This window comes from Gallinula chloropus (genome assembly GCF_964237585.1).
Source record: "Gallinula chloropus genome assembly, chromosome: 5".
Taxonomy (NCBI): Eukaryota; Metazoa; Chordata; class Aves; order Gruiformes; family Rallidae; genus Gallinula; species Gallinula chloropus.
Genome location: NC_140090.1, coordinates 65,163,030 through 65,189,517, shown reverse-complemented (window position 1 = coordinate 65,189,517; position 26,488 = coordinate 65,163,030). Strand labels below are relative to the sequence as shown.

The 26,488-nt window shown below is 38.5% G+C and overlaps 1 protein-coding gene across 1 annotated transcript in view; it reads left to right on the top strand.

The window, feature by feature from the left end:
• Nucleotides 1-611: 611 nt before the first annotated feature.
• BTAF1 (B-TFIID TATA-box binding protein associated factor 1) overlaps nt 612-26,488 on the top strand; it is a gene marked incomplete at its 5' end in the record, with an annotated part of 45,049 nt that continues 19,172 nt past the window's right edge. Inside the window, 13 exons of the mRNA XM_084264622.1 lie at nt 612-805; nt 9,583-9,706; nt 10,676-10,790; nt 14,147-14,293; nt 16,192-16,355; nt 16,735-16,871; nt 17,500-17,611; nt 18,857-18,925; nt 22,607-22,696; nt 24,179-24,274; nt 24,498-24,674; nt 25,237-25,377; nt 25,496-25,620. Of these exons, the coding sequence (XP_084120748.1) occupies nt 612-805; nt 9,583-9,706; nt 10,676-10,790; nt 14,147-14,293; nt 16,192-16,355; nt 16,735-16,871; nt 17,500-17,611; nt 18,857-18,925; nt 22,607-22,696; nt 24,179-24,274; nt 24,498-24,674; nt 25,237-25,377; nt 25,496-25,620 (1,691 nt within the window). The remainder of the gene's footprint in view (nt 806-9,582; nt 9,707-10,675; nt 10,791-14,146; nt 14,294-16,191; nt 16,356-16,734; nt 16,872-17,499; nt 17,612-18,856; nt 18,926-22,606; nt 22,697-24,178; nt 24,275-24,497; nt 24,675-25,236; nt 25,378-25,495; nt 25,621-26,488) is intronic.

Below are 26,488 nucleotides of genomic sequence, written 5' to 3'. Positions count from 1 at the left end.
TCCGTGCTCTTAGAAGCGCGCTCTCTATTGGCTGCGGCCGGGCACCCTTGCCAATCAGGAAGCGGCTATCATGGAGGAAGGGAATAAATACAAGATGGCTGCTCATATAAAACCAGGCATTGGGCTTCGCCCCGGCGATGGGGGAATAGAAGCTTTAACTCGTGCTCCGAGGGTTGTGCGTCGTTCCTGCCCGCGCCGCTGCCGTCCCCCTGGGGGGAGTGAGACTTTGACCGTTGCCGGCCACAGCTGTGCTCAGGCGCTCCCCGCGGATCACTGGTGGGGCCGAGGCCGGGTGCAGCGCCCGAGAGGCCCAAGCTAGGCCCTGGGCCCTTCTCCCTGAGAGAACGGCGTCGGCCCCCCCCCGCCTGCTGTCCTGCCGTTCCCCTCCAGCGAGGCCCAGCTCCGGGCGGCCATGGCCGTCTCCAGGTCGGTAGGAGTCGGGAAGGGTGGGAAAGGAGTGCCCTCAGCGGCGGCCCAGAGTCCCTGGCCCTCCGTGTGGCTCGCCTTTGGGGAGTGCGGGGGTGAGGAGGGGTGCCCTTCCCCCCACCTACACCTCCCCCCTTCCCCCCAGCCTTGGGAGTCTGCGGAGGCCTCACCGGGCCCTCTACGCCATGGGCGTTTCAGTGGGGTTTGGGGGTGGCGGCGTGCTCCAGCACCAGGGCTTGCTTCCTGGCCTGGGGCAGCTCCGGTCCCTGGCGTGCAGGGAAGCCCCCTCCCTTCCTCAGGCCGCAGGGACTCAGCCTGGGGCGTCTCAGGCTTCCTCCGGAATTAGACGCCTTCGTTGCGTTGGCCGGCCCTTCCTCGGGTTAAACTGCTAGGGAATGGGGGGTAATGATACCGAGTCTTGAAAACTGGCAAGAAGCCGGTTTGCCTTTCAGAGCACTTAGTTGTAAAGAAAGCTGAAATAAAACAAGCTTCCATGGAGAAAAGTGATTAGTGTGTTCTGGCTGTGCCTCAAGATGTTGGGTAGTATCTGCTTACACACATGTGCGCTGGGGTGTGCCAGTGCTCAAAGTATTTCATAGATACAGAGATGTGTCTTAATAGAGCTATTTTATAAAAAATGCTGAGCACATTTTCCTGCCTTTTTTTTTTTTTGAGTAAAATAGGGACGTTAAGCTTCCTAACAGGATAGTTAAAGGAAACCATAAATCCAAATTAACCTTGTGATAGATTAGATTCAAGTCACGTGCTGGTAGTACCTCTGTACTTCCGAAGTGCTATCACAAAAGTAAATTTATCTGAAGCTGTGTATGAATAAGTTTACAATTTCATGTAGCAAAGTAAAGCTTTGTATGTTTATAATGGAAACCAGTTATTAATCAGAATCTATAGTAGGAGTGTACATTTTAAGACTCGTAGTAGCAGGTGTTTTGAGCTTTGTAGTTCCTACAGAGTGTCCCTCTATCTCATTTTCTATCAACTTGTCATGTATGTATGTGTTGTTTCTTTCCCAAAGCTGTTCATAAGATTCTGTTAATAGTAAGGATTGCTGTACCACGTCTACAATGTACATTGAAATAGTACTGCAAGCCATCATGTAAAATAGAGCAGTAGTCTAATTACATTAAGTCTGGAGCAGTCTACTTAAATAACTGCTATAAAGTGTATGTGATGTGGGGGCCAAGTGGAATATCAAGATACAGCTTTTCAGCTGTATGCTGGGGTTGTGCCTACTGTAAAGGTTGTTCTGTCAACAATATTTCTGTATTTATGTAAAACCACATGGCTTTGGTGAAAAGTAGTAGTGTTCTGTGCCGAGATGTAGTTAACACCTGTTTGGTATGGTAACTGACATGAAAAAAACTATTTTTGACCTGGCTGGTTCTAAGCTTCAGCATGGAATACTAAAAAAGTTGCTATGTTAATAATGTAACTTGATATGTTGTTTTGGGTTTTAAGATGAAAATGTTACACAATTCCACATAAGGTACACAAGTTAATAAAGGTGCTGTAATACTCGTGGGTTCATATAGAATTGTTTCACTTCCACAGGGAGATTAGGTGAAAGAATTATGTGTTTTGGTGTGCTCTAACATCTTGGTTATCTGGCAAACCCGAATGATTCTATAATACTGTATAAAGTTGCCCTCACCCATGTTTTTTAATAGATACAGTGAAACCCTCCATATCCCTTCAAAGTTACACTGTAAGTGTTGACTGAACCTTTTGGGGGCTTTGCCATAGGAACACTGATGATACAACGTCAGTGTTGCGTTTGTAAAAAAAATAAATCTTGTTTTCAGTTACTACTTCAGAACACTGAATTTCTGAGGTCCTTTCCTTTCAGGCACGTTACAAAATAATCGTTTTGTACGCTTAATATATCACATAACGGTGTTTTTGTAAAAGGTGTAGTTGTACCAGCTCCTTTTAGTTAGTAGGGATCTGCACTTTTAGGTAGGCAGTTACATTTTATATTTTTGAGGGGCTAACATAATACTTCATTGTTGAATGATTCTAAATACGCAAGTGGAAAGTGAGGAAGAAGTTGATTGAAGTTAATCTTTCTCCATGGACCACAGTCTTTGAGTGCATACCAAACACTGATATTAACAAAATGGTCCATTTGGGTTTTGTATTGGGAACCATATTATTCAAAATAAACGCTTTTTCGGAGAGCTATTTTTACATTCTTAAAACGGTTGCTTTCCCACTAAAGTTTAGTTTCTGCTCTGGCAATTGGAAATGTTTCTCAAAGACTGTTTAGAAAGAGCAAAATAAATATGGGGAATGCTTTGAAATACCTCAAAATTAGATCAAGAGTTTCCAGCTTTTTATTAAGTGACAATTAACTTATGATTACCTTATTTCTAATCTATTGGCAAAAGACATTCAGGTATTCTACTTTGTATTACATGTGTACATACTTGTTTTACCAGATTCTGCTGATATATGGACTGAAGATCTGCTTCTCTATCACTTCTGTGATGGTACACTAGAAAACAGATCTAAAAGTGGAACAGTAGATACCTCATACCAGAAGATGTTGCAGCAGTTGCTTCATATGTGCTCATCTCTTTGGTAGCTTTGTGCTGAAAAGACCAGCTAATGAACGCCACCCTCCAAAGCATGCATAGATGCCAGAAAGGTTGAAAATTCTTGGTAAATTCTAGGGAAAAAAAAAAAGGAAGTGACAGTTTGCTTTATCTTTTGTTCTTGCAAGTGAGTAAATACAATGGCTCACTAGTGACCTTTTGGGATACTTTAAATGAAAAAGTAATACTGACAACTTATGAAAAGTGGCAGTGCTTATGGATTACTTGGGGTGATAGAGTTTCAGTAGCTATTGAAAGGGACTATCCATAGTTAGCTAATAAAACTTCTTTTCCAGTTTAAGGTATTCAAAGGCACCTCATGTATTGTTATGTCAGTACTAAGGCTGTTAATGGCTTTGTCCTATCTTTGAGGGCCTTTGCAGTATGAAGGGAAACAAATATGCCTCTAAAATGTGATGAAATGCATGAAGCTGGTAAAATGCATTAAGAATAAACAATTTAATTTTTTTATTAGGTATATCTTTAAGCTCACTCTTAAAGACAACCTCTTCAGGGCATTTCCAAGACACTTCCTTAAGTATAGGAGAGCATAACAACTTGCTCCTCTTGCACACCATTCTTGATTCAGCTTATGTAAGTTTAATACTAGTTTCTAGAGTTTTCAGCATTTTTATTTACTTGGATTTGTATACAACTGGTGATATGTGGATTAGGAACCTAGTTTTTATTTTTAAGTAAGTGTTAGAAAGCTATGATAGTAAAGCTCCTGGAAAATAAGTAAGCGTCATGTTGCTCTTGGCTGTGAGTTCCCAAGAACAAATGGCTGCACTGGTTTGCATCATTATTTATGAAACACTTCAAATTTAATACTGCATCACTGGGAGGTTGAAATTCTATCAGAATTATCCAAAATATCTTCTATGGGCTGTATGTACTTTTTAGACATGTTCTTTTGGGGTATCACAAACTTTATAAAGAATTAATTCAGCTCCTAGTTTGTTTGGAAGCGATTACCTTTTCTGCTCTTGCATGAAAAGCAAAAGTTAAATCGAACAAAGGTAGTATGTTCACTACTCAAAGGCATATGCTTGTACTATCAGAATAGGTACATGCTCTGTAACAATGCAATTACAGAAGTTCTCACTCAAAATAGTGCAATTTCCCTTGTTGATGGAGATTTGAAGACCAGAACAGGGGACTGCCCCCCTAGTGCTGTGAATCATGTACTATATGAAATACACGTTCCGTGTGGAATTAATGATGCTTATTTTAGTGTTAGTTTGGCTTCCATATGCATTATAATATTATGACCAGTGGGAGCTCTTGTTTCATTCCAGGTGTCCTTTCCACTGCTCTGTAGGAAGTAAAAAGATTTCTCTGTTGTCCACATCCCCACCTTCATAACTACCCCACAGTCTCCCATCTGTGGGAAATAAAATCATAATTGATTCTTTGTGTATCATCACGCTATTTTTGTTCAGGATTCTGTTTAGTTTGCTTGTTGGGCATATATTGGAAAGTTTACTTGATTACTTAGCAGTCTGTAAGTGTTTTAGTAGGGGCTTGAATTTTTTCAGCTGTGAAGCTGACCAGGCTGGGATTTGACCAAGTGATGGAATACCATAAAGGATTATAATGTCAACAAGAAAAACTAAGGCATCTCCATTAGAATTCAGGCTGAATTTCATTGTATGTGTCAACCCTGGTCGAGTGTAAATTTTAATTTAGTGATGATTTCTGGGCTATTTCTTTACTAAGATATAATGCCTGGGAGGAAGTTGCTGTTTGAGAGAATATTTATACTGAAAATGCCTTTGTAATATTCCCTTGCCTTTTGATGGGTGCTGGCTACTGTTTTTCCATGTTTGACATTAGTGATGTAGTTCCTGCAACTCTTAAGGGTTTTTTCTGTGCAGGCACACAATGTTAATGGGTTGGATCATATGCTGGGATGATTATGAGCAGCTCTATACCAGTTGGTCTTTACTGTCAGACTGCTCCCTTGGCCAGTTAAACATGCTGGCACACATACAACTGTAGAGTCTAAACAGATCATGTCCTTGATAACAGTGAGCAGTTCACTGTCACTTTCAAGCCTCAACTCATTGAAATCAATGAATTAGAAGTTCCACACCTGATGGCCTGTGGGGACTGGATCCAGGCAGAATGCTTACACTGGGATTATCAGGTCTTTATACAATTAAGCTGCATATGTTGTCAGTGGGCAACAAATTGAAGATACTGTTGATAGTCTCTGTACCTTCACCTGGTCATTAGCTATCCTGCTTCTAGCTTTCTAATTCCTCTGTAGCTGGAGAGCTTTCAAATCCACATCGTGCAGTAAGATTCACTTTAAATACAACTCTCCCTTCAAATGGAGATGAGCCCTCTGTTTGGAGACATAGCTTTAGGCAGCAAGAAACTGAAGATGAGCGTGAAGAACCAAATAGGTCATTTGTTGCAACATTTGTCTACCATGCCTGGGTACAGTCATGTCTAGCTTAGTTTTACACTGAATATGCAAAACTGATTGGAAAGTAGTGACCAGAACATGCAGTCACTATGCTACCTCAAGAGTCACTGAGTTAGTTGTGGTGGCTGTTTTGAAAGTGCTTGCTTTCATGTTTGTCCTTTTTCATTTTTTATTTTGCTGTGATAATGCACTGCAAGAGCAAAAGGCTTACTATGCTTAGTGATTGGGGTTTAATAATATTTTCTGTGTGCTTTTATTCACAAGACCACCTTTATTAACTACGCTTGTAAGCATATACTTGTATATTCTGCATAAATGTTGATTAGGGAGATAATGTTCCCCCTTGTGACAGCCAGCCTTGCTATTCTGATGAAGAACAATTCAAATAAATTTGTTTACTGTTAGAATTATTCTTGCCTGCAATCTTTTTCTAAGAATTAGTTTATTTTAGGATTGTTAAATAAAAGTGAGTGGTAGTAATCTAGTGGTGGAAGGGTCTGGTCTGGTTTGCGATGTCTGTTGCAGTTGATAACCTGATCACAGACCTGATTCAGGCTTTAGTCTTTTGAAAACTAGTGTGCTTTAAATGCTCAGCATTTGATGACTTGTATGAAGAACTCGCTTGCCTAAGCTAGGTGTTTGGTGTTAGTTTAGATGGTATAATGTGTCCTTGGTACTTCAGAATGACAAGGATCTTCTGCATCCTGTGTCAAGTCTGACCCCATGTGCGTAACTCATTGTGAAATGTCTCAGATGCAACTAGATGCCTGTTCTTAAGCATCAGAATTGATGTTTTTGTCAGAAACAATTTCTAATGAACTCTGTGTCAGTGTAAAAGCTCATGTGATATTTCTTAAAGTAGAATGTAATGCCTGTTCATAAGGACTTTGAATTGCTGCTCCAATTTCTTGCTGATACTTTTTTTTCTTTCACTTGGGAAACTGGAGATATTCTAATAGCTGCTGAAGTGTATCTACCTCTTTGAACAAGGTAGTGCTTTGCAGTGAGCTCATACAGCATGAGTTTACATAGAGGTGGTGTGTATGGTTGCCATCCTATTGATGAGTTGACTCAGGATTGGAAGGTGACACTCAAAAAGATTATCTAAGCCATGGCTTACGAGTTAAAAGTGCCGGACTTCGTATTTCTAAGCTCTGATAACAGCAGTTAACAGAGAAGTAGCTTTCATCGGTATTTATTTTTTTTAATAATCCATAAATCTTTTTGGGTTTCTTTGAATTTTTTTCTTCATGCATGTACTCCCTGTATTTCTTGTTTGCTTGTCTTCCATATTCTTACAGCAGCTTTCTGACAAGCCTGTGTTGAGCTCTTACATGAAATAATGAATTTTATCTGCATTGTTAGAGCGTTTCACTCTACTTCACTGATTCAGGCTTATGTTACACTCGTGAATGATGAACCACACAGTGCCCTGCTTACAGTGCTGTCTAGAGAGGCAGAACTACATGTCATTAGAAAAGTCTTTTAGTTCTCTCTGGCTTTAAGAACTATTTAGAGACTGATAGTTTGTTCTGAAAATAAAAACCTTAACAGAACCTGGAGGATCTCAAAATTAATTGGCTTAAAATTTTTACTACTTTTTTCATTCTTGATGAAACTGAGTGAGAGCTTTAGTTTAAAAAAGTTAGTGCTGCTGATCAGTGACAACTTTCTCAGAGCTACCCTTCCAGCTAGAGCAATAGAATTCAGGCTCTGCCATACTCTGCTGCAGCAACAGCAAAACTTAATCTAAGAATCTTAATACCTCCAAAATATTAACTGTTTGGGAATTGTACAGGACAGACAAGGGGAGGGGAGTACTCTTAGTCTGTTAGTTGTATTTGCTCATCCTGTTTCCATTCATTTTGCTGGGCCTGAATGCTGAAATGTTCCTATAGCAATGTGAGATGATAAGAATATTTCTTGGTTTATTTCACATTTGTATGTAAGTTAAGTGTTTTACATCTTAAAATCAAAAATCACAAACCAAGTGTACTGCAGGTTAGGAAAAAACCAAACGGTACTGTATTTTGTAGGTAATACAGCTTTAAAAAGTTGTGGTGTTTAGGAGTGAATAATGTTCTAACTAATATTGGAATTAAATTTGAGATTTTTTTGAGGGTAGGCAGTCATAGTGGTTTTTTCCTGTTTTGACACATGAAGAGTTCTAGCTGAGGAAGTGGTCTGTGTTGCACATTCTGCTTGAGTTTGGAAATGAAAAAAAGATACTTTGATAGCTAAAGGAGTGGGTGGTGCTAAATGGCAAACTTCTTGAGCATGGAACACTGAAGTTTGATGGAAAGAAGGTTGAGCTTAAGAATAAGAGAACCAGCAAGGTAAAGCAAGCTGTGGTTGCTCTGTAAGCTAGCATATTTTGCATTAAGTAACGAAGAGTGCTGCAAATTAGGTTATTGCTGTCAAATGTACTAAGGAAAAAATACTAGTCAATAACAGTGTCTGGTATGTTCCTCTTGAGTAGTCCCCGTCAGTTATTTGGAAGAGTCAGAGCTACAAAGCTGTTGCGTTCTTCCTTGACTGCCTAATCATGCAAAGCTGATAGTTTAGATATGCTTGGCTTTTCATTTTTTTAATGTAACTTTAAACCAATTTACTAACTGCTAAGTCATAGCAATTGAAACTCTAGTTTTATCTACAGAAATTGAAACAGGCTCACCTGCTTTAATAGTAGAAAAGGAATTACTTCAAAGCTGGGAAGTATCAGAAGTGTGTCTAACATACTAGAATGATTTGAAATACTTTCAGTTAGAATTTTTATCTAATAGGAATATTTAATCTGCTATGTCCAGTTGTTAGCACATTTGGGTTTGGGGCCTTATTTCTGTGACGTTACTGCCTTGGCTTAGTGTAGGACTGCTGTTTCTAATGTGTTGTGACACACAAGGTATTTTCAGGAGTAAATGCAGTTTAAGTATTTCAAAGAAAATGCAAAATCCAGTGATGTTGGAAAGAGGATTTTTTTTAAATGATTGAAACTAATGTTACAAGAAATATTGGTGAGATATAATTAGTGGCAACAGGCTAACAGGCAAAATGTTTGCCCTTTTTCTATGTTTGCTCAAACCTAGGGTATGTGTTTCTGAGGAAGGGGAGTTGTTCAGGATACCTGTATCCATGTTTCATTATGCAGGTCTAGGTGGGCTTCACTGCGATGGAAATTCCAGCTTCATATTGTTGCAATATTTGGAGTAGTATCTTTGTGATGAGGGCTAGAAGGGACAATTCTGATTGCACTGAGCAGGCAGATTCTAGGATTGCATTCAGTAAAAATGCAATAACTAATGAAAAAACAGGCAGCCTATAAAAGAGTTTTAACTGTCTTGCTTAACAGAGAAGGGAAGAATGGACTTGTTACTTCTATCTTTGGTGGTCTCCATTTTATGTGCTTTTTTTTATATGATGGCTTTCTGATTCAGTAACTCTAAACAAGAAATAAACTAGCTAATATGAAAACAGCTGATTGGGGTCTCTTTCACTAAAGTCAGAGTTACTGTTTAAAAAGATCTGCTGGTTAAATTCCTGTGTTTCATGGGAATGTCAGAAGTATTATTACTTCAAAGTTGTAAATACGGTATTTGTCCTTATATATTCCAGGTTGTTGGGGGGAAATATGTGAGAAGTAACAATCTGTATCCTCGAAAAGCAGAGTTAGAGATTATAGTTCACAAGCTGTGTCTTAAAAATGAATGATGCACAATATAAGCAATTGAGCCCTTTGCTTTCTGAGACAAAATTTGATCATCACTTGCAACTTAACAGTATTTATTTTTCTATATTGAAGATGTTCTATCACAGAACAAAGGAGGGAATAATTAATCTTTTCTTGTAACTGTGGATATTTTTAGACTACTGTTTCTAACAGTTTATCTGGATTTTTTTTTTTTGTTGCTTACAAAATTAAATGTGCTTTTAGAACAGCTATGCTTACTATTAGAAAAAAGTACACTTGTCTCCCTGTCAATTGACAGCATTCGGGCAAATATTTCTTCTGTTTGCTTTACATAAACTGAAAAATATGGGGGAATATTAATAGAAATGGGCAGCAGAACTGTGAATAGCTTAACATTTTCAGTTTTTGTCAATCATATTTAGGCTTGATCGTCTCTTTATTTTACTGGACACCGGTACAACACCAGTAACAAGAAAAGCAGCTGCACAGCAACTTGGGGAAGTAGTGAAACTGCATCCTCATGAACTGAATAATCTCTTATCTAAAGTAAGCATTTTTTCAGTACTTTTAATAGTGAGGATAAAACAGATTTGGAGGGGTGTGGGGAGGAGGAAGTTTCTGAAAACAGAAGACTGAAAAAAATGAGACTACTTGTGTGAAGACTGCTGTTTTGTCAGCCTTTGAAATGGTTACATAAGTGTAAGTTTCGCTTTGCATTCAGTATTGATATTCAACATTTGCTGTAAGTTGAAACTTCTCTATTAAGAAAGCTTTGCTGTCTTAAATTTCTGCTCCTTCCATTAAAGATAGCTACTTGTGTGATATAGCATTAAAAATATAGGAGTCTGTATGTCTTTAAAAGGGTTGGAAAATGCAAAGAGATGTCCATTACTTTGAGACTTCAATCTGGCCAAGTCTAGTAAAAGCACCAAAAATAGTCTGTATCTGACAGCTGGAGGTGGCTGAGTGACCTCAATTCTGCTCTTATTGAACAGGTGCCCTCACCACAATTGATGGTATCAACAAAGTAGCAAAGGAATCATGACTATCAAACCACTTTCAGAGGAAGAAATAGTTTTTCTAGATTTGAGTTGTAGTGGTAAATTAGTTTAGAAAAGCATATGTTCCTTCAAGTGACCCATGTTGTCTGTTGTCTTGAGTTAAGTGACTTCCAGGTTTTAAAATCTATTAATCTCCTGTGAATATGTCCTTTTAGAAAGCAAAATCTGAAAGTCACAAGCCTTGTTCAGTGCCTGGAAGAAATCAAGGTTGATTTGGCTGGTGGGACTAAATATATTCTTAATATAAGACGGCATGAGTTCTAAGCAGCAAGCAATAGAGAGAAAGCTGCTTGCATTTCTTTGGTTTGTTTTTTGTCTTTTGTTGCTTTGAATATTGTCTTAATCCATAGCATCCGAAGTAAGTGTGGTTTAATAGAGTATAACAACTGATGGAATTTTTTTTGAAAGTATGTTTTAAGCAAATGACTCTTCATTTATTAATCTTTCCTTAAAGGTGTTAGTGTATTTAAGAAGTACGAATTGGGATACGCGTATTGCAGCTGGCCAGGCTGTTGAAGCCATAGTGAAAAATGTACCTGAGTGGAATCCAACTCCAAGATCAAAACAAGGTGCTGCTTAAATGAATTATGTAGAAGTCACTGTTTGACGCAAACTGACTGTGATATGAGACTTTTCAAACCAATTGTATCATTCTGTTTCTTGGCACATACTTATTTATATGCATGGACTGTGGTAAAATTCCTTGGCTTCAGAAGTTCATATTCTGTTACAGTGATGTGGCTGACCTTTGTTTCTTCTAAAATTCTCATGCTGGTGCTCTGTACTCACATAAAGCTTTTATAGATAAAAGGAATAATAACTAGTAAAATGGCAAAACTTGTAACCTATCAACTTTTTCATGATACTTTGCAGACATTCTCTTCTCCACTCCTTTGCTCAAAGCATCTTTGAGGGAAGTGAAATGGCAGCTTGCTGATATCTATTCTGTTTGTACTCACTTTGCATATGAAATTGTCATGTTAAGAATATTAGAGTTGCTTTTATTGTCAATCTATTGTCAGTGATTTTTATCTAAACCTGTTGACACTGACTATGTTCATCACCTTATTTGGCACATGTTCCAGAAACTTGCTGGTTTTTTTAATACCCACTGTATTTTTAATACTTGCTGATTTTTTTTAGTACCACAACAAAAACCCCTCATATCTGTTTTGAGGTGATCTCGTATTTATTTCATTCAGTGCCTCCTGGTTCTGTTGCAATAGAATCTGGTAAGCACGTTCTGAATTTGCCTTATCTATTTGCCTTTATGATTTTTGTAAATTGTCATATTTGATTTCCTCCAAAAACTTCTCTGCAGATTGAAGAGTTGCAGTCTTTTCAGTCTCTTCCTCACAAGACAGCTGCTATGTCTTTTAAAGAACTTTTTGTCCTTCTCTTTTCCTTACTCCTTGAGATGCATAAAAGTGTACACACTGTACCTACAGCTGTACAGTACCATATTTATACATAGTGGCGAAATTATGCACTTTGTCATGTTTTCAGTGTCTTTCCTGATGATGCCTGCACTTAGTTGGCTGATTTGGCTGTCACTGTCCAGTAAGGTGGTAAATACAGAAAACTGTCCAAGATCTTTATTGAATGTTAACTGCTAGTACTAAATTTAATCTTGTGTAGGCATGATTTAGGTTATTAATTTTGCTCTTTATCTGCCTCTTTGCCCATTAGTTTGTTTTGAGAGTCCTCTTTGGATTCCTAGTGCCACTGTGACTTTTGATTACCCAAAGGAGCTTAGTGTCATCTGCGTGATTGGAGAAGTCTGTAGTGAAATCTCCTTCCCATTGCTTAAGACTCATAGAATTGATTTCAGCACTGATTCCTGCAGGACTCCAAAGCTAACTTTTATCTCTGATCAGCTTCTAGTCTGTAAAAGGGTATTTTCCCCAGTTCTGTAGTAACTCAATTACTCACGTTTTTCTGATATGAAACCTTGCCAAAAGTTTGGAGTATGTTATGTTTACTGGATCTCCCCTATCTACTTGTTGGACCTCTTTAAGGGCATTGATAATCAGGTTAATGAGAGGTTTGGGTCTTTTAGGAACCATTCAGACTTTCTCAGTAAATCATATTTATCTATATACTTTATGGATAGACCGTTATCTCACCAAGGATGTAAGTTAATTTTGCTAGTCTGGTTCCAAAAACTACTTACAGTACTCCCATTGTATTTGAAGATTGACAGGTTGCCCAATTTCCAAGTACAGCAGCCCTTTTGAATGCATTGTCCAGTTCTTTCATATCTGCCTATCAGATATGGAATTGAAAAGATACCATTTAACAAGGCTACAGGCTATGCAGACGTTTGTTTTTATTTCAATTACTGTTTGATGTAGTATTAAAATACACATTTTACAGTGATCTGGTTGCATGTAGGTTCTTAGGCTTGCTGCAAATGACTTCTCATTTGTGTAATGAAATGCTGACTTCAGATCTGAAGAAATGTAGGTGGTGTTTATTTTGTGCAGTGTTTTGTGCACTTAGACTCATTCTACTGTGAATGCAGGCTTTCAGAAATCAGTGTGGGATGAAACACCCAAATGCTGTATTTCTTATAGTTGATTTATACTTCTGGTTGTAATTCAGGATGTGAGTGTGCTGGACTATGTAGAAATAGTCATTCTTTTTGGGTACTAAGCTGCATGTGGCAAGGATATGATGCCTGGGAAAGCCAGAATCAAAACTCAGTAGCCTTGGTGACTGTTAAGCAGGTATCCCTTATTGCAGCGCCGGGCGCACAGGGGATCGCTCCTCCGAATGTGTGCGCCCTTTAAAGCCAAATTTCTCATATTTATGCAGATTAATAATACATATTCATTAGAATTTCTAGGGAAAGGCAGGGTTATTCAAATTATTTCCAGGAAGTCATTTACATTAACTCCTCCCAGATAAGGCATGCTCAGTGAGACTTAGGGGGTCTCCTGGTGGTCTTCAGGGATGAAAGCTAAACATCGTCCTCACTCTCAGTGCATGCTCTTTACGTTTCTTCTCTATGGTTATCTAAGCTCAAAAACACATTCCTTTTTGCTGAAAACAAGATATACTCTGTCTCTTAATTGGTCATTAGTCTCATTATTTATGACTCCCACTATCTTCACTAGCTTCAAAGCTAAGTTTTGTAGCCGCTTTCATGAAACAGCTCACACAGTTACAGCACAGCCATATTCTACTAAAATCCAAACCAAATATATTCTTAAAATACACAAAGTTATATTAATTGTCTCAAGCTACATCTACATCAATCTATTCAGCATTATTATATTTCACTGAATCATTCCCCCCATTCATTATTTCATACACAAAGCACACTGATCTTTGAGTGCTGGGGCGAGGGACTACTTAGGAAGTGAATTCATAACCAAGACATGGAGATTCCTTGTGAGGAACAAAACTCATCTGTGTCGGTATTGAACTGCACTGTACCTGCAGCTGGGTTTGAGAAGAGCTGATAACTAGTCTTCAGCAGCCCTTGGTAGCTGACTTTCTCCCATACCTATTAAGACTGCCCTTCAACTTTGTAACAGGGATGCTTGGCTGTTGGTGATGTGATACAGTGTTGGCATGATAACTTTTTTGAGCTATTTGTAAGCCATATGCAGTTCACATTGCAGGTTGGTCTTGTGTACAGAGAAGACCTAGTGGTATGTCAGAGTCCAAGATTTAAAAAGCTAAATTTTTTAGGGGGAAATTCTGATTTATTTTTTGATTATTTTTTTTTCTGTTAGGTGAGTTTTTTCAGTCTGTCTTCATGAAATGGAGCCTTTGGACTTTGGGAATCAAAACGTTGTACATGTGATGATTTGTTTGGAGGAAAGAAATTCTTCCTCTTTCACTTAATTTTCTGCCAGAACTGTGAGCAAAACCTTCATCACATTGTCTTTAATATTATTTTCGATGTCCTATCTAGAGCCAGGCTCAGAAAGCCCTATGGAAGATTCACCTTCAACAGATCGGTTGCGCTTTGACAGATTTGATATATGTCGGTTGTTAAAACATGGTGCATCTCTCCTTGGCTCTGCTGGTGCGGAATTTGAAGTCCAAGATGATAAATCAGGTATATTTTTATATTGTACTGACAAGAAAATTTACTGATTTTTCTAAAAAAGCTTGTTGTGGCAATATTATGTGTCTAGTTGTCTATGACATCTCAGAATGCTAGTAAATGATCCACCAATGTAACTGGTTTGTATTGTCTTAAGTGGTTTTTCTAAATGTGCATTTTGGGTTTTTTCTCTTACCAGAATTAGTATGTGTACAGGGAAAGAGGATGGTCGAACATCAAAAGGAGTAGAAAAAGCAATATTAATGGTTCCTGTAGAATTTCTGTAGACTTTAAGAGGTGCAGGAACTATCACTGCTTTTCTTCATTAAAATGGTTTTCTCAAATATGGCAGTAAGATGTGGCTTATTTAAAAGCATGAAGTCTTTCAAAGGGAGATTATATGAAATAAAAGTGTTAATGTTGGAAGGGCAATTATCAGTGCCTATGTGATGTCTTTTTGTCTCAAGTGACTGGTCTGATAGCTTTCTGCAACTTTTTAGTTGAATTTGTTTGTATCAGTGTAATGGCACTGAATTATTTTAAAATAGAAATTTTTTGTATTCCTGTACTCTGCTCTAATTGCAGTCCATCTTCCAGTTTCTGCACCAGATGAAATGATGCTATATAGATAAGTCTACCCTGACTGCATAGCCCTCATTCACTTGTTCCTTGTGAGTGACACGTCCTGTGCAGTGTATGCAGATCACTGTCTCAGCAAGGAACCTTATGGCTCCTGACAATTAGGCAGTATCTTGTCAGTGAAGCTTTGCTGCTATTTTACTGCTTGCCCTCTCTTAGGCTAGGTTAATAATGTGGTGTACAAGTTCAATGCAATTAAAAAAGCAGTTTATTGTTATAGTTATAATTAGCTACCAATTACTAGACAGCCTGGTGTATACGCCAAAGTTCTGCCAATATTGGTCACCTGTTTACAGGTTTGTGTGGATGTTTGACAAAAACCCTACCTCCTAACTGCTTTCCATGCTGCACATGTAAAAAGAGTGAACTTGGACAACCCTACAAGCTTCACTTTACTTTGGAGGGCTTATTCTGCCTGGGCACTAAAATTTTCTATTTGTTTTTTAAATGTAAATGTGGATGCTCCCAAAGTCTAGGTGTTCAGTAATTAGTGTTGCAGCTTCACAACGTTATTGAGGTAGCTTCTGTTAACTTCCTAAATGATTCTTGCTTGACACATGAAGCTTGAAGATAAGGTTCCTAACAGACTCCCACATCCTAGTAAAATTGTGCTTCTGCTGCAGTCTACCTTTCCATCAGGAATTAATTTGTGCAGAAGGAAAGGAGGCACTTGGGTTTAGTGCATTTTACAAGGAAGGAAGCTTCTGGAGAAAACAGGGTCAGATTCAACCTAGCTTACTACAGAATATTGGGTTGACTATCATTTGAGGGGGTTTACTGGTGGCTGTTCCTTCTTAGGTCTGTTTCTCAACAGAAGATAAAGTTTAAGAGGAAAAGAAGCCTTTTAAAAAAATTGTCAAAGTTGACAGATCCCATAAGGATGCATGTAGTCAATAAAAAAGTGTTGGTTCTTGAATCTGTTGTTGGATTTATCTTTTAGCATGTTAATTCACTGCTTCGAAGTGTCCTTTCCTAAAAATTATTGGGAAATGTTGGTCTTTACTTCTGTAGACCAAGTGTAATTTAATGAATGTTCATGGTAGCTATTTTCTGCTTAATTGATGGCAGTTTAAGTACTGGTACAGCTTCAGGAGCAGAAAAGGTCTTCCTGGGAATCAGTGTGATCTGGTTTAAAATATTGTATTGATGTATTAGCCAAGTACAATTTAATTCTGTAACTTTTGGCTTTCTTATTTGACTTAGCAAATCTTCAATAATACAGCTGGTTGGAAATCTGACACATCTTTCCCATCTTAAAAACTTTTTTTAAGGTGAAATTGACCCTAAAGAGAGGATTGCACGACAGAGGAAACTGTTACAAAAGAAACTCGGCTTAGATATGGGTGCTGCAATTGGGATGAATACTGAAGATCTGTTCAATGATGAAGATCTGGACTATTCCCCTTCTTCAGTGTCACTAGTAAACAAACAACCTGTAGGTAAAACCTTGGGCTGTTTGACTGAAAGGAAATAATACAGTGGGTTTGCTTTATTTCATAAATTACTTTGGTTGGACTTTTAAGATCAAGTCCAACTGTAAACCAAACACTGCAAAGTCCACCAGATTTATGCTCCTCTGGTTCTAATCTTTGTACTTTTAAGTATGATGATCAACACCTAGTATGGTATGCTTTGTCTTCCTGAATCCCCCACTCCCCCACCTCCCGGTTGCATGTTAGTGTTATTTGATGTCAAATTGCTGCTCTGGTCTTGAAGTGATGGAGGGTTGGGGAAGTTGAGAGCAATGTGGGTTTGAGAATTTTTCAGGACCTGCATTGTATGAAGAATTGACAATGAATGACTTCTTTTTTCAGACTCTTCAGGCTGCTGAGTTAATTGACTCAGAATTTCGAGCTGGTATGAGCAGTAGACAAAAGAATAAAGCCAAAAGAATGGCTAAGCTATTTGCAAAGCAAAGGTCCAGAGATGCGGTGGAAGCTAATGAGAAGAGGTATAACAGTGAACTGGTTTGCTTTTTTAATTCCAGTTAAATCATAATCTCAGTTTGTTTGTTGGAAAACTTCCTGCAGTATTTGCAGCTTAAGTCTTTTATGTGCTTATTGTGCCAATGATAAAACGCTTGTGTGCTTGCTGTATTATTCCCAGTAGAGCTTTAGGAGCTTAGTTTCAGAAGGATCTTGAAATAATGGGATGCTCAGTTGAAAACTTATGGTTTGCTCCTGTTGTTAAATATGGCTTGAGGATAGTGCATGAGTATGTAGGACTTCAGATGATGCTTTTCTGGTGTATACAGTAGTGTTCTTCACTAATTTATAGTGACATATTACCGTACCTACTGTGTTTATAACAAGCAGTTAAGAAAGCTTTTCTTGATTTTCATGTAAGAATTCTGTATTTCTTGGAAAAGACTGAGAAGGATTGCCGGTTTGGGACATTGTACTGCTGTTGCCATGCTGAAATTTTTACGTGTAAGCCTGTATTTTGCATATTTCAGTGTTAAACCTTTCTTGCTTTGTATCCTTGCCACGCTTTATTGTATCTGAGGCTTCAGTTGTAGAAGTAATTACTTCCCCTAAAACATGCTTTCAGTTCATCAATCTATACTTGTTCCTTCTTAGCAATGATAGCACTGATGGGGAACCAGAAGAAAAGAGAAGAAAAGTTGCAAATGTCGTCATCAACCAGCCTGCCACAGATTCAAAAGCACTGGTAGAAAATGCCCCAGAAGAGGTATGATATGTCCTTCTGCTGTTACAAGGAATGATCGTTCAGTTTTGGAGCAGAATAACTTAAAACTTCTTTATGCTCCCCAGTTCTTTAGTGATTTTAGTGTTGAGAGATGGAGTAAAGAATGCCATTGACAGCTTAACTTTTACATGTAACGAAGTGAATAGGCTTTAAACTGTGCATAGCACTGAGAAGGAAAACAAGTTTAATCCATTGGTAGCAGTTTGTGACTGGAATGAACTTGAGTAGGTGGATTACAGGTGTCAGACCCAGGTATTAAACTGTAAAACTGTGCTAAACACTTAGATGATAGGATTACACTGAGCCATAAATAATTTGATCTAAATGTTCACGTACACTTTATTTAATCTTTGCCTTTAATTAGGCTTAATTTAGAATTTCTGTCTTTAGTAGTTGAAGACTTTAACAGTTATCTTAGTCTTAGGAAAAATTTGCATTTGTTTCAATAGGCTGAAAAGCTGAAAAATTGTAATAAATACTGTATCTGAATACAAATGGTACTTAGTGGTTTATTTGAAGGGTGTTTATCTTGATTTAGCTCTATTATAAAAAAGTATTTCCAATTGTAACTTAGTAACTAAATAATCTGCAGAACGATGATTGGAAAATTAATTTGAGAGATAAATAGGGACTGACTACTTGCTATTTGTTAGCCTTTTAAATGCTTTGCTTGTAATGATGGTGTGAACTTACTAATGTTAGTGTCCATAGTTGCCTTTTCACAGCCGCATCAGTTTGCTTATAGGAAACCTTGTACAGTGGATGTGCTTCTGGCTTTCAGAAATGTGAAATGTGTTTTGAAAAGGGTGATGAATTAACCCAATTTGATTATGTAGTGTAACCTCAAACTGAGGCTTGCCTATTATGTTCATGAATTGGAAGAATTGTTGGGGAGAATAAGAAACTTTGCTTTATTTTCTGACTTAGCATGGCTCTTAAAGGGCGGCTGAAGTCTAGAACATGAAAATTAACTACTGTAGAGAAGAGGTTATACTACTAACAGGCGAACTTTGTAAGCTTTTTGAAAGATCTGTTGACAATCAGCAAAGTTTCTGAAGTGTGGATGAAGGTAGATACTCTATTTCAGTTCTGTCCAGTAAGAAAGAAAAATACTGAAGGTTTTGGAGATCTTTGTTTTCTTCATGTATCATAAGTGGTGTGCAATATAAGCTCTGTTCACCTGATGCCTTTCTCTTTTAATCTTGTACTTTTTTTTTTTAAATTGAGACAAATGAATGGCCCCTGGAAAGCTTTTGCGAAGAGGTGTGCAATGATCTTTTTAACCCTTCTTGGGAGGTAAGACACATGTGATGTATTTAAGATACAGCATTAAAATTAAATTGCTAAATTAAAGGCTGCAATAGAAGCACAGAAACTGAGTGCATAGGACTGAAGAACACTTTGTCTGGATAGCAAAAACTGTATCAATTGTAAATACAGATTATATAGGACAAGTGTTGCTTTAAGACTTGCTTAAAGGGGAAATGAAAACTGATGTGTAATGTGTACTTTAGTGGAAAGTGGGAAAGAGATGAAAACGGATTATAAGTGAGAATTCTGGAGGTATTCAAATTCAAGCAAAATAAAAGCATGTTAATGTATGGCCAAAAAGGTTAAGCAATTATAACAGGCTTGGATTCTTCAACAGTTTAAGGAATATTGTGGGAGTCTGCTGTTGCCAGCAGTGGTGTAGTTTAATACTAAGCTAGTAGAAAAGTAGGAGAGAATCAATCCTTTGGTGACAGGGTAGACTACAAGTCATTAGTAGTTTTCTTCATTTATAGAAAAGGAACTTAATATTTTTTAGAGCAATAATAAGTACCAACTACAAAAACTGTATATTTGGTATATTAGACAAGTTATTTAAATTATTTTCACAATTCAAAACCTGTTCTGCTCACCCTTCTATTCAGTCCTTATACTATTTTCTGCAATCTTTGATATCTGATCACTTTCTATGACAAGGTGACCCGCTTAATGGACAAGGGCTGTTGATATGGTCTGCCTGGACTTCAGTAAAGCCTTTGACATGGTTTCTCACAGCATTCTGACTGAGAAACTGGCTGCCACTGGCCTTGACAGGTGGACCCTCAGCTGGGTTAAAAACTGGCTGGATGGATGGACCCAAAGGGTGGTGGTGAATGGAACCAAATCCAGCTGGAGGCCGGTCACGAGTGGCGTCCCCCAGGGCTCAGTCCTGGGTCCAGTCTTGTTCAACATCTTTATCAGTGACCTCGATGAAGGGATTGAATGCTCCCTCAGTAAGTTTGCAGATGACACTAAACTGGGAGGAAGTGTTGATCTGCCTAAGAGTAGGGGAGGCTCTTCAGAGGGATCTGAACAGACAGGACCAATGGGCTGAGACCAACTGGATGAAGTTTAACAAGGCCAAGTGTAGAGTGCTGCACATGGGACATAACAACTCCATGCAGTGCTACAGGCTTGGGCAGGGAGACTGGCTGGAGTGCTGTCAGGAAGAGAAGGATCTGGGGGTGTTGGTTGACACCAGGCTGAATGAGAGCCAGCAGTGTGCCCGGGCAGCCAAGAAGGCCAATGGCATCTTGGCTTGTATCAAGAACAGTGTGGCCAGTAGGTCTAGGGAGGTAATTGTGCCCCTGTACTCGGCATTGGTGAGGCCACACCTTGAGTACTGTGTGCAGTTCTGGGCTCCTCCCAATAAAAAGGACATTGAGGTTCTTGAGCAAGTGCAGAGAAGGGCAACCAGGCTGATGAAGGGGCTGGAGGGCAAATCCTATGGGAAGCGGCTGAGGGAGCTGGGGATGTTTAGCCTGGAGAAGAGGAGGCTGAGGGGAGACCTTATCACCTACAACTACCTGAAGGGAGGTTGTAGAGAGGTGGGTGATGGTCTCTTCAGCCAGGTGACAGAAGATAGAACAAGGGGAAATGGCATGAAGCTGTGCCAGGGCAGGTTTAGATTGGATATGAGAAAAAAATTTTTTACTGAAAGTTGTCAGGGCCTGGAACAGGCTGCCCAGGGAGGTGGTTGAGTCACCTTCCCTGGATGTGTTTAAAAAAAGGGTTGATGAGATACTTAGGGATATGGTTTAGCATAGGATGGGAATGGTTGGACTTGATCTTCAAAGGTCTCTTCCAACCTTGTGATTCTGTATTCTGTACCAAGCAATAAGATGAAATAGCTGACAAGGGTGTCTCTGAGCAGAAGATGGAAATAACTGTTCTCGACTAACTTCAGTTTTTAATTAAAAGATTCAGTTTTTAATTAAAAGATTGATCTTTTCAAAGATGAAATGTTAACACAGAGTATAACGTACATAGATGGATCTATAACATACTTTCAATGATAAAACGTTGGTTCTGCTTGTACTGACCTCAAATTTGGAAACCTGGTGATAAATCATATGCAGCCAGCACAGTTATTTTTGGCCCAGGAAAGAGTGACTATATTTGTGTGGCACATCAGTTCATCTGAGCCTAGTAAGCCACATTTTATTTGAAAGCAGGCTTGTTGCATTTGAAGCCAAAGTCCACTTGTCTTCTGGAATAGCTTTCCTAGTACATTTGGTACAGGGCACAGGCATCTTAATTAAGGAAGTAGATCAATACTATGTGATTATTACGGTATGTTCTGGATGAAAAACAGGTTAAACTACCTCAAAATACATGTTTTTAAAATGGCCCTCTGGCATCTTCTTGCAGTGTTTAGAGGCCGCTGAGATGACTAGTTGAGACTGCTTGCCTGGTTTATAGGCAGCTGAAGTCAGGCAGGATGAATCCTACTCCTGGCATTTCCTTTATGCATTTGTTTGCCTTACTGTTTTATGTTGGCAGAAGCTGAGAAGTAACTATCAAAGTCTTCCTCTTTTGGCTTGTAAAAGCAATCTTGGACCAAGTAAACAAATGATTGGTATATTATGAACAATTAGGATTTTAAGACTAGGTGATGTAGCTGGTTTTTATTGGCTTTCTCATTGCTTTTACCAACAGCCCCTGAGCTGTAGGAGTGGGGGGGATATTTATGCTTGTGTTTCTTCCAAGGTACTCTAGTTAAGGGAGGGGCCTTCTAACTACTCAGTCCTAGTTGTTGCTGTCATGACATGAAACACACTAGTTCTCTTACACTTCTGCTGGCAGCTAGGGTATATATGCCTCTCAGTGAAAACCCAGTTCAAAACTTTGCTTTTGCAACTTTCTGTGCATCTATTGAGTGGGCTTTTCTTGATTTAGCCATATACTAGCCTTGTTAATACTAGAAGTCCCAGGACAGGTCTGTCTGTAACACATCTTTCTACTGGTCTTCTGTCATTTCCAGAACTCTTCCTAGTATGTTCAACTGTTTGTGTTTGGGGTGAAACATAAAAAGTGCCTGTACTGTGCTTTCCTATATCACTTGTTCACCTGTTTTTTTAATACTTAGCTAAGCAAGGCAGGTTTGTAAGGTATGCAGAATAGCAGTTCTCAGAAGTTTCTTTTGCAGATCCCAAACTACGTAGTGGAGATCCAAACTGTTAGAGGGATAAGGAGCTGTAGAGAAATAGAAATATACAGATAAATAAAAGTATTTAAGAAATAAGAATATTGCTTTTCTTTAACTTATAAGCTTATTAAAGACAGTAATACCTTCTAATTGCCCTTTCTCTGAAAACTAGTGTCTTAGAATGCAGTGATGTAAAACTAAATAAGAACTGTCTTTGGCTGCATTACTGCAAGTAAGATAACAATATCTTCTGTGTTAAAAATAGAAACAACTCTTAATTCCATTAATTCTTAATTCTAACTGGCAAATGCTTAGGGAAAACAGGTTGGGTTTGGACAGATTAGTATTTAAGTAAATTACTTGATCTAATAAAATACTACACTTTTCTAGAAGTCTTATGTACCACTAACTCTGCAACACTTGAAACATATCTATTAACAATAAAGTAGTATTGTTGAAGTTACCTGGCACGGTTTTTATCTTACATACCTAAAAATCGACTTTTTATTGCAATTCTCTAGGTTCGACATGGTGCAGGTACCGGACTGAGAGAGATACTTAAAGCTCATGGTAAAAGTGGTGGAAAAATGGGAGATAGCTCTTTAGAAGAGGTAAGCTTCCAGTCACGTGGACTCGACTTAAATGAAGTTTAGAAAACAGAATAATTCTTAAAATACTTGAACTTTGTAGGAGGTGGATTATCAGGGGCGGAGGGGAGGGAGTACAAACTGCAATCTTTGTCTGTTCAAAACAATCTGGGTTAAATAATTGCATGCACTGATTAAATATTTATATGTTTATATTTTTTAAAAGGACTGTGCAAAAAGCCAGTAGTACAGTGTAAGCAGACATTAATATATAGACTATGTGTAAAGTTACTAAATACTAGCTTCCATACTAGAAAATAGTTTTTTGGGTCATCGTAAGGGTGTGCTGAAGCAAAATTGACATGATTAAGTAATTGTAGTAAAATGTCTCAGGCAATCTAATTCTGTTCACTTAAGTAGTAAGTGACTTGATCTGCTTACTATGCTGTTATGAGGGAAAGTATTTAGTCTATTGGAAAGGAAAACACTTTTTAAAAATATCTTGACAGCAGTAAATGGTTTACTTAATAGTGAATTTCACCCAAATTTTTACTGAGTTCCCTGCTGTAAAAGCAGCTGGAAGAGCTTGTGGTTTAGAGAGTGTTAAAGAATGAGGGGGTATGTTTATCAAATGGAAATCAGAGTAGTTCAGCATACTTTGTATATAAGGAAAACAAAAGTGGCTATCATTTGTTGCTTCCATGTGGAGTAGTATTTGTTCCATGGAGATTGCAGGGTAATGACAACACATTCTGCAATGAGGAGAAACTTTAAACAGTTTCTTTAACTATTTATAGAAAAAGTGTGTGTACTCCAGGCTAAGTTCAAAGCCTGCAATGTATGCTGTATGCAGGCTATCAATTCTGTGTCATGCATAGGAATATGAAATCCATAATGTGATGAAAGCTTTGCTCATTAAATTTAAGAGTTTAAGGAAGTGGTGATCTTGTCGGCAAACTGGAGATGAGAAAGGTGATCCCTGAGCAGTTGCTTTTCTGGGGCTTCTGCTCTGAGATTCTGAGTTACGAAGCTGTTGGGCCTCTTAACAGAGACCACAGCTTCACAGAATTGTAAGGTTTGGAAGGGACCTCAAGAGATCATCAGGTCCAACCCCCCAAAGCTTTGACAAGAACAACCTTTGTCTGGGTCTCCCACAGTGGAGAAGCACTGCTTCATGTTTCTTGTTTATCTGTAAATACTCTTCAAATGCGTATTAGTTGATTTGCCTAGAATATGTTCACATTAGTCAGTGTAGTTTATCTGAATGACTTTAGCTTCCTGTGCTGTGTAGGGATACAATTATCTGCCTACCTTAAAAGATGCTGTCTAGTCTTTTGATAAAGCTACTACTCGGTTTAAAAAACGAAGTTTTAATAAGGCAGGTGTGCAAGATCACTATATTCTGTCAATTTAAGCATACATCATAATATCTTTTGTATAAATTTTAGCTAAAGCAAGCATATCATTAATCTTTATAAACATAGTCTTCAATGTTTCTCTCTACAGATGATTCAGCAGCATCAGGAGTGGCTAGAAGATTTGGTTATTAGACTTCTTTGTGTGTTTGCGTTGGACAGATTTGGAGACTTTGTTTCAGATGAAGTAAGTTATCACTGAGTGAACAGGTATCAGTGGTGACTTCTGGAGATACTGTAGCACATCAGTCATGCTTTGCAACTACTACTGCTTGTGCCTATTGTAACATGCTTATTGCAAAGTAGCTGATACACAAGCAAGGTGAAATTTATGTAGCAGATTTGAGTGGTATTCTTTCTAAGTTGCAATTCATGCAGAAATACTTATTTTATCATTTATTTTATCCTAGGTTGTAGCACCAGTACGTGAGACTTGTGCTCAGACTTTGGGAGTAGTATTGAAACATATGAATGAGACTGGAGTTCATAAAACTGTTGATGTTCTCCTGAAGCTGCTTACACAGGAACAGTGGGAAGTGAGACATGGTGGTCTCCTTGGAATAAAGTATGCGTTGGCAGTACGTCAGGTAATAACCCTCATGACAAGTTGTAGAGAGTTTTGGGACAAAAACCTCTGCTCCTAGTTGAGGATGTGGCTGAACAGTAGGTGGGTATGATCAAGCTTGCTGGCACTGCAGCCTCATGTGGGTTATAACGTGTGTGACTGGATCTTTATATCCAGGCTGTGGAAATCTGCTAGTACACAGCAAAGCTCTACTGCTATAACTTGAGTAATTTATTTAGACAAAACATTACAACAGGAGGCTATGCTTGCCTGATTTTAGTGGTACTTTTGTGTGGGAGGATAACAGACCCAAGTGCTACAAGAGGTTTAGTCTATTCGTTATGATACTATGAAAACACTGAGTTTTGTTTATAGCAAAACTGAGTTGAGTTACAGTTAATGCAAATTTATAACCTAGGTTTCACCTCTTGAATGGCAATTTAAGAATATTTAGATTACTGTCTTGGACCTGTAACTTCTGTTTTATATAAGAAATGGCTTTATTCACACACTTGGAGTATTCTTAGTTGTTTGGGGCATTATATGCTTTTTAAGATTAAAAATGCTTTTGATCTTTTTGGCAGGACATGATCAACACTCTATTGCCTAAAGTGTTGCCTGCAATAATTGAAGGTCTCCAAGATCTGGATGATGATGTCCGAGCTGTTGCTGCAGCATCTTTAGTACCAGTAGTGGAAAGCCTGGTCCAACTTCAGTCTCAGAAGGTGACTGAATTGTTTCCATCTGTCTGAAAAATTCTCTTTTGGTCTGAGTGAATGAAATTCAGAAATGACACTTGTATTTTCCTTTTTTTATTATAACCTCTCCTGCTTTTTTGTCTAGGTGCCTTTTATTCTCAATACCTTGTGGGATGCGCTTCTGGAGTTGGATGACTTGACAGCATCCACAAACAGTATCATGATCCTTCTTTCTTCTCTACTGACTTATCCTCAGGTTCGCAAATGCAGGTAACTTTTTAATTAGTATTGCTTCAGTATTGCTGGTCTGACAGTCCAGTTCCTTTCAGATTGGAATAACCAATGTTGCTTTCAAATCATGTGCTAAGGAGATGCTGGATTTAAATCAGTATTTTAATTTTACTCTTGATTTTCCTTAAAGCAAAGGTTAGGTCAGTGTTTCTATTTTTATTACAATAGTAAGTGGCATGTTCAGACGTGACTCTGCCCGCACACACTCATTTTAATAAAGGATATCAGCCCCACTCATGTGGTGGTCCTACTCACAAGTTTCTTGTTTGCCTCCAAACAAGCAGAAACTCTTTAACACATGCATGTACCTGCAGAAAACGTTACTATTGGAACAGAAAGCTGCAAACGTGAACATTCACATCAGTAGTACAGTGAGCAGTTCTGTGACTGGTTGAAGACAATGCATAGTTCCTCCCAGTTTCAGACTGTCAAATCAAAGGAAGTGCATGTCGTTATGCCAGTGTTTCTCAGAATACATCCGGCAAACTCACAGCATCTGCACTTAAGGTAGATGCTTTACATATCTTTCTCCTCCTATGTGGCTGTCATGGATTGCTGGAGCCGAAGTTTTGCAGACTCAGCTCAGACCAATGTAATCAAATGCTGAGCTCGTGTATTGAAACACACACACAGCTTTTGTAGGTTTCTATACCAGTACACAGGTTACATTACATTGCTATTGGTTAGGTGCTCTGTTCACCCGCCTTACATGCACCTCACTGTTGCTAATAATTGGTTGAGGCTGCACAGTCACGTCATTCCTTTTTAAGGCAGTTGTTAACATCCTTGCAGTTTCTTATCTCATGGATTTTCTTGCAAGCTCGTGTTCTCACAGACATCTGCTCTC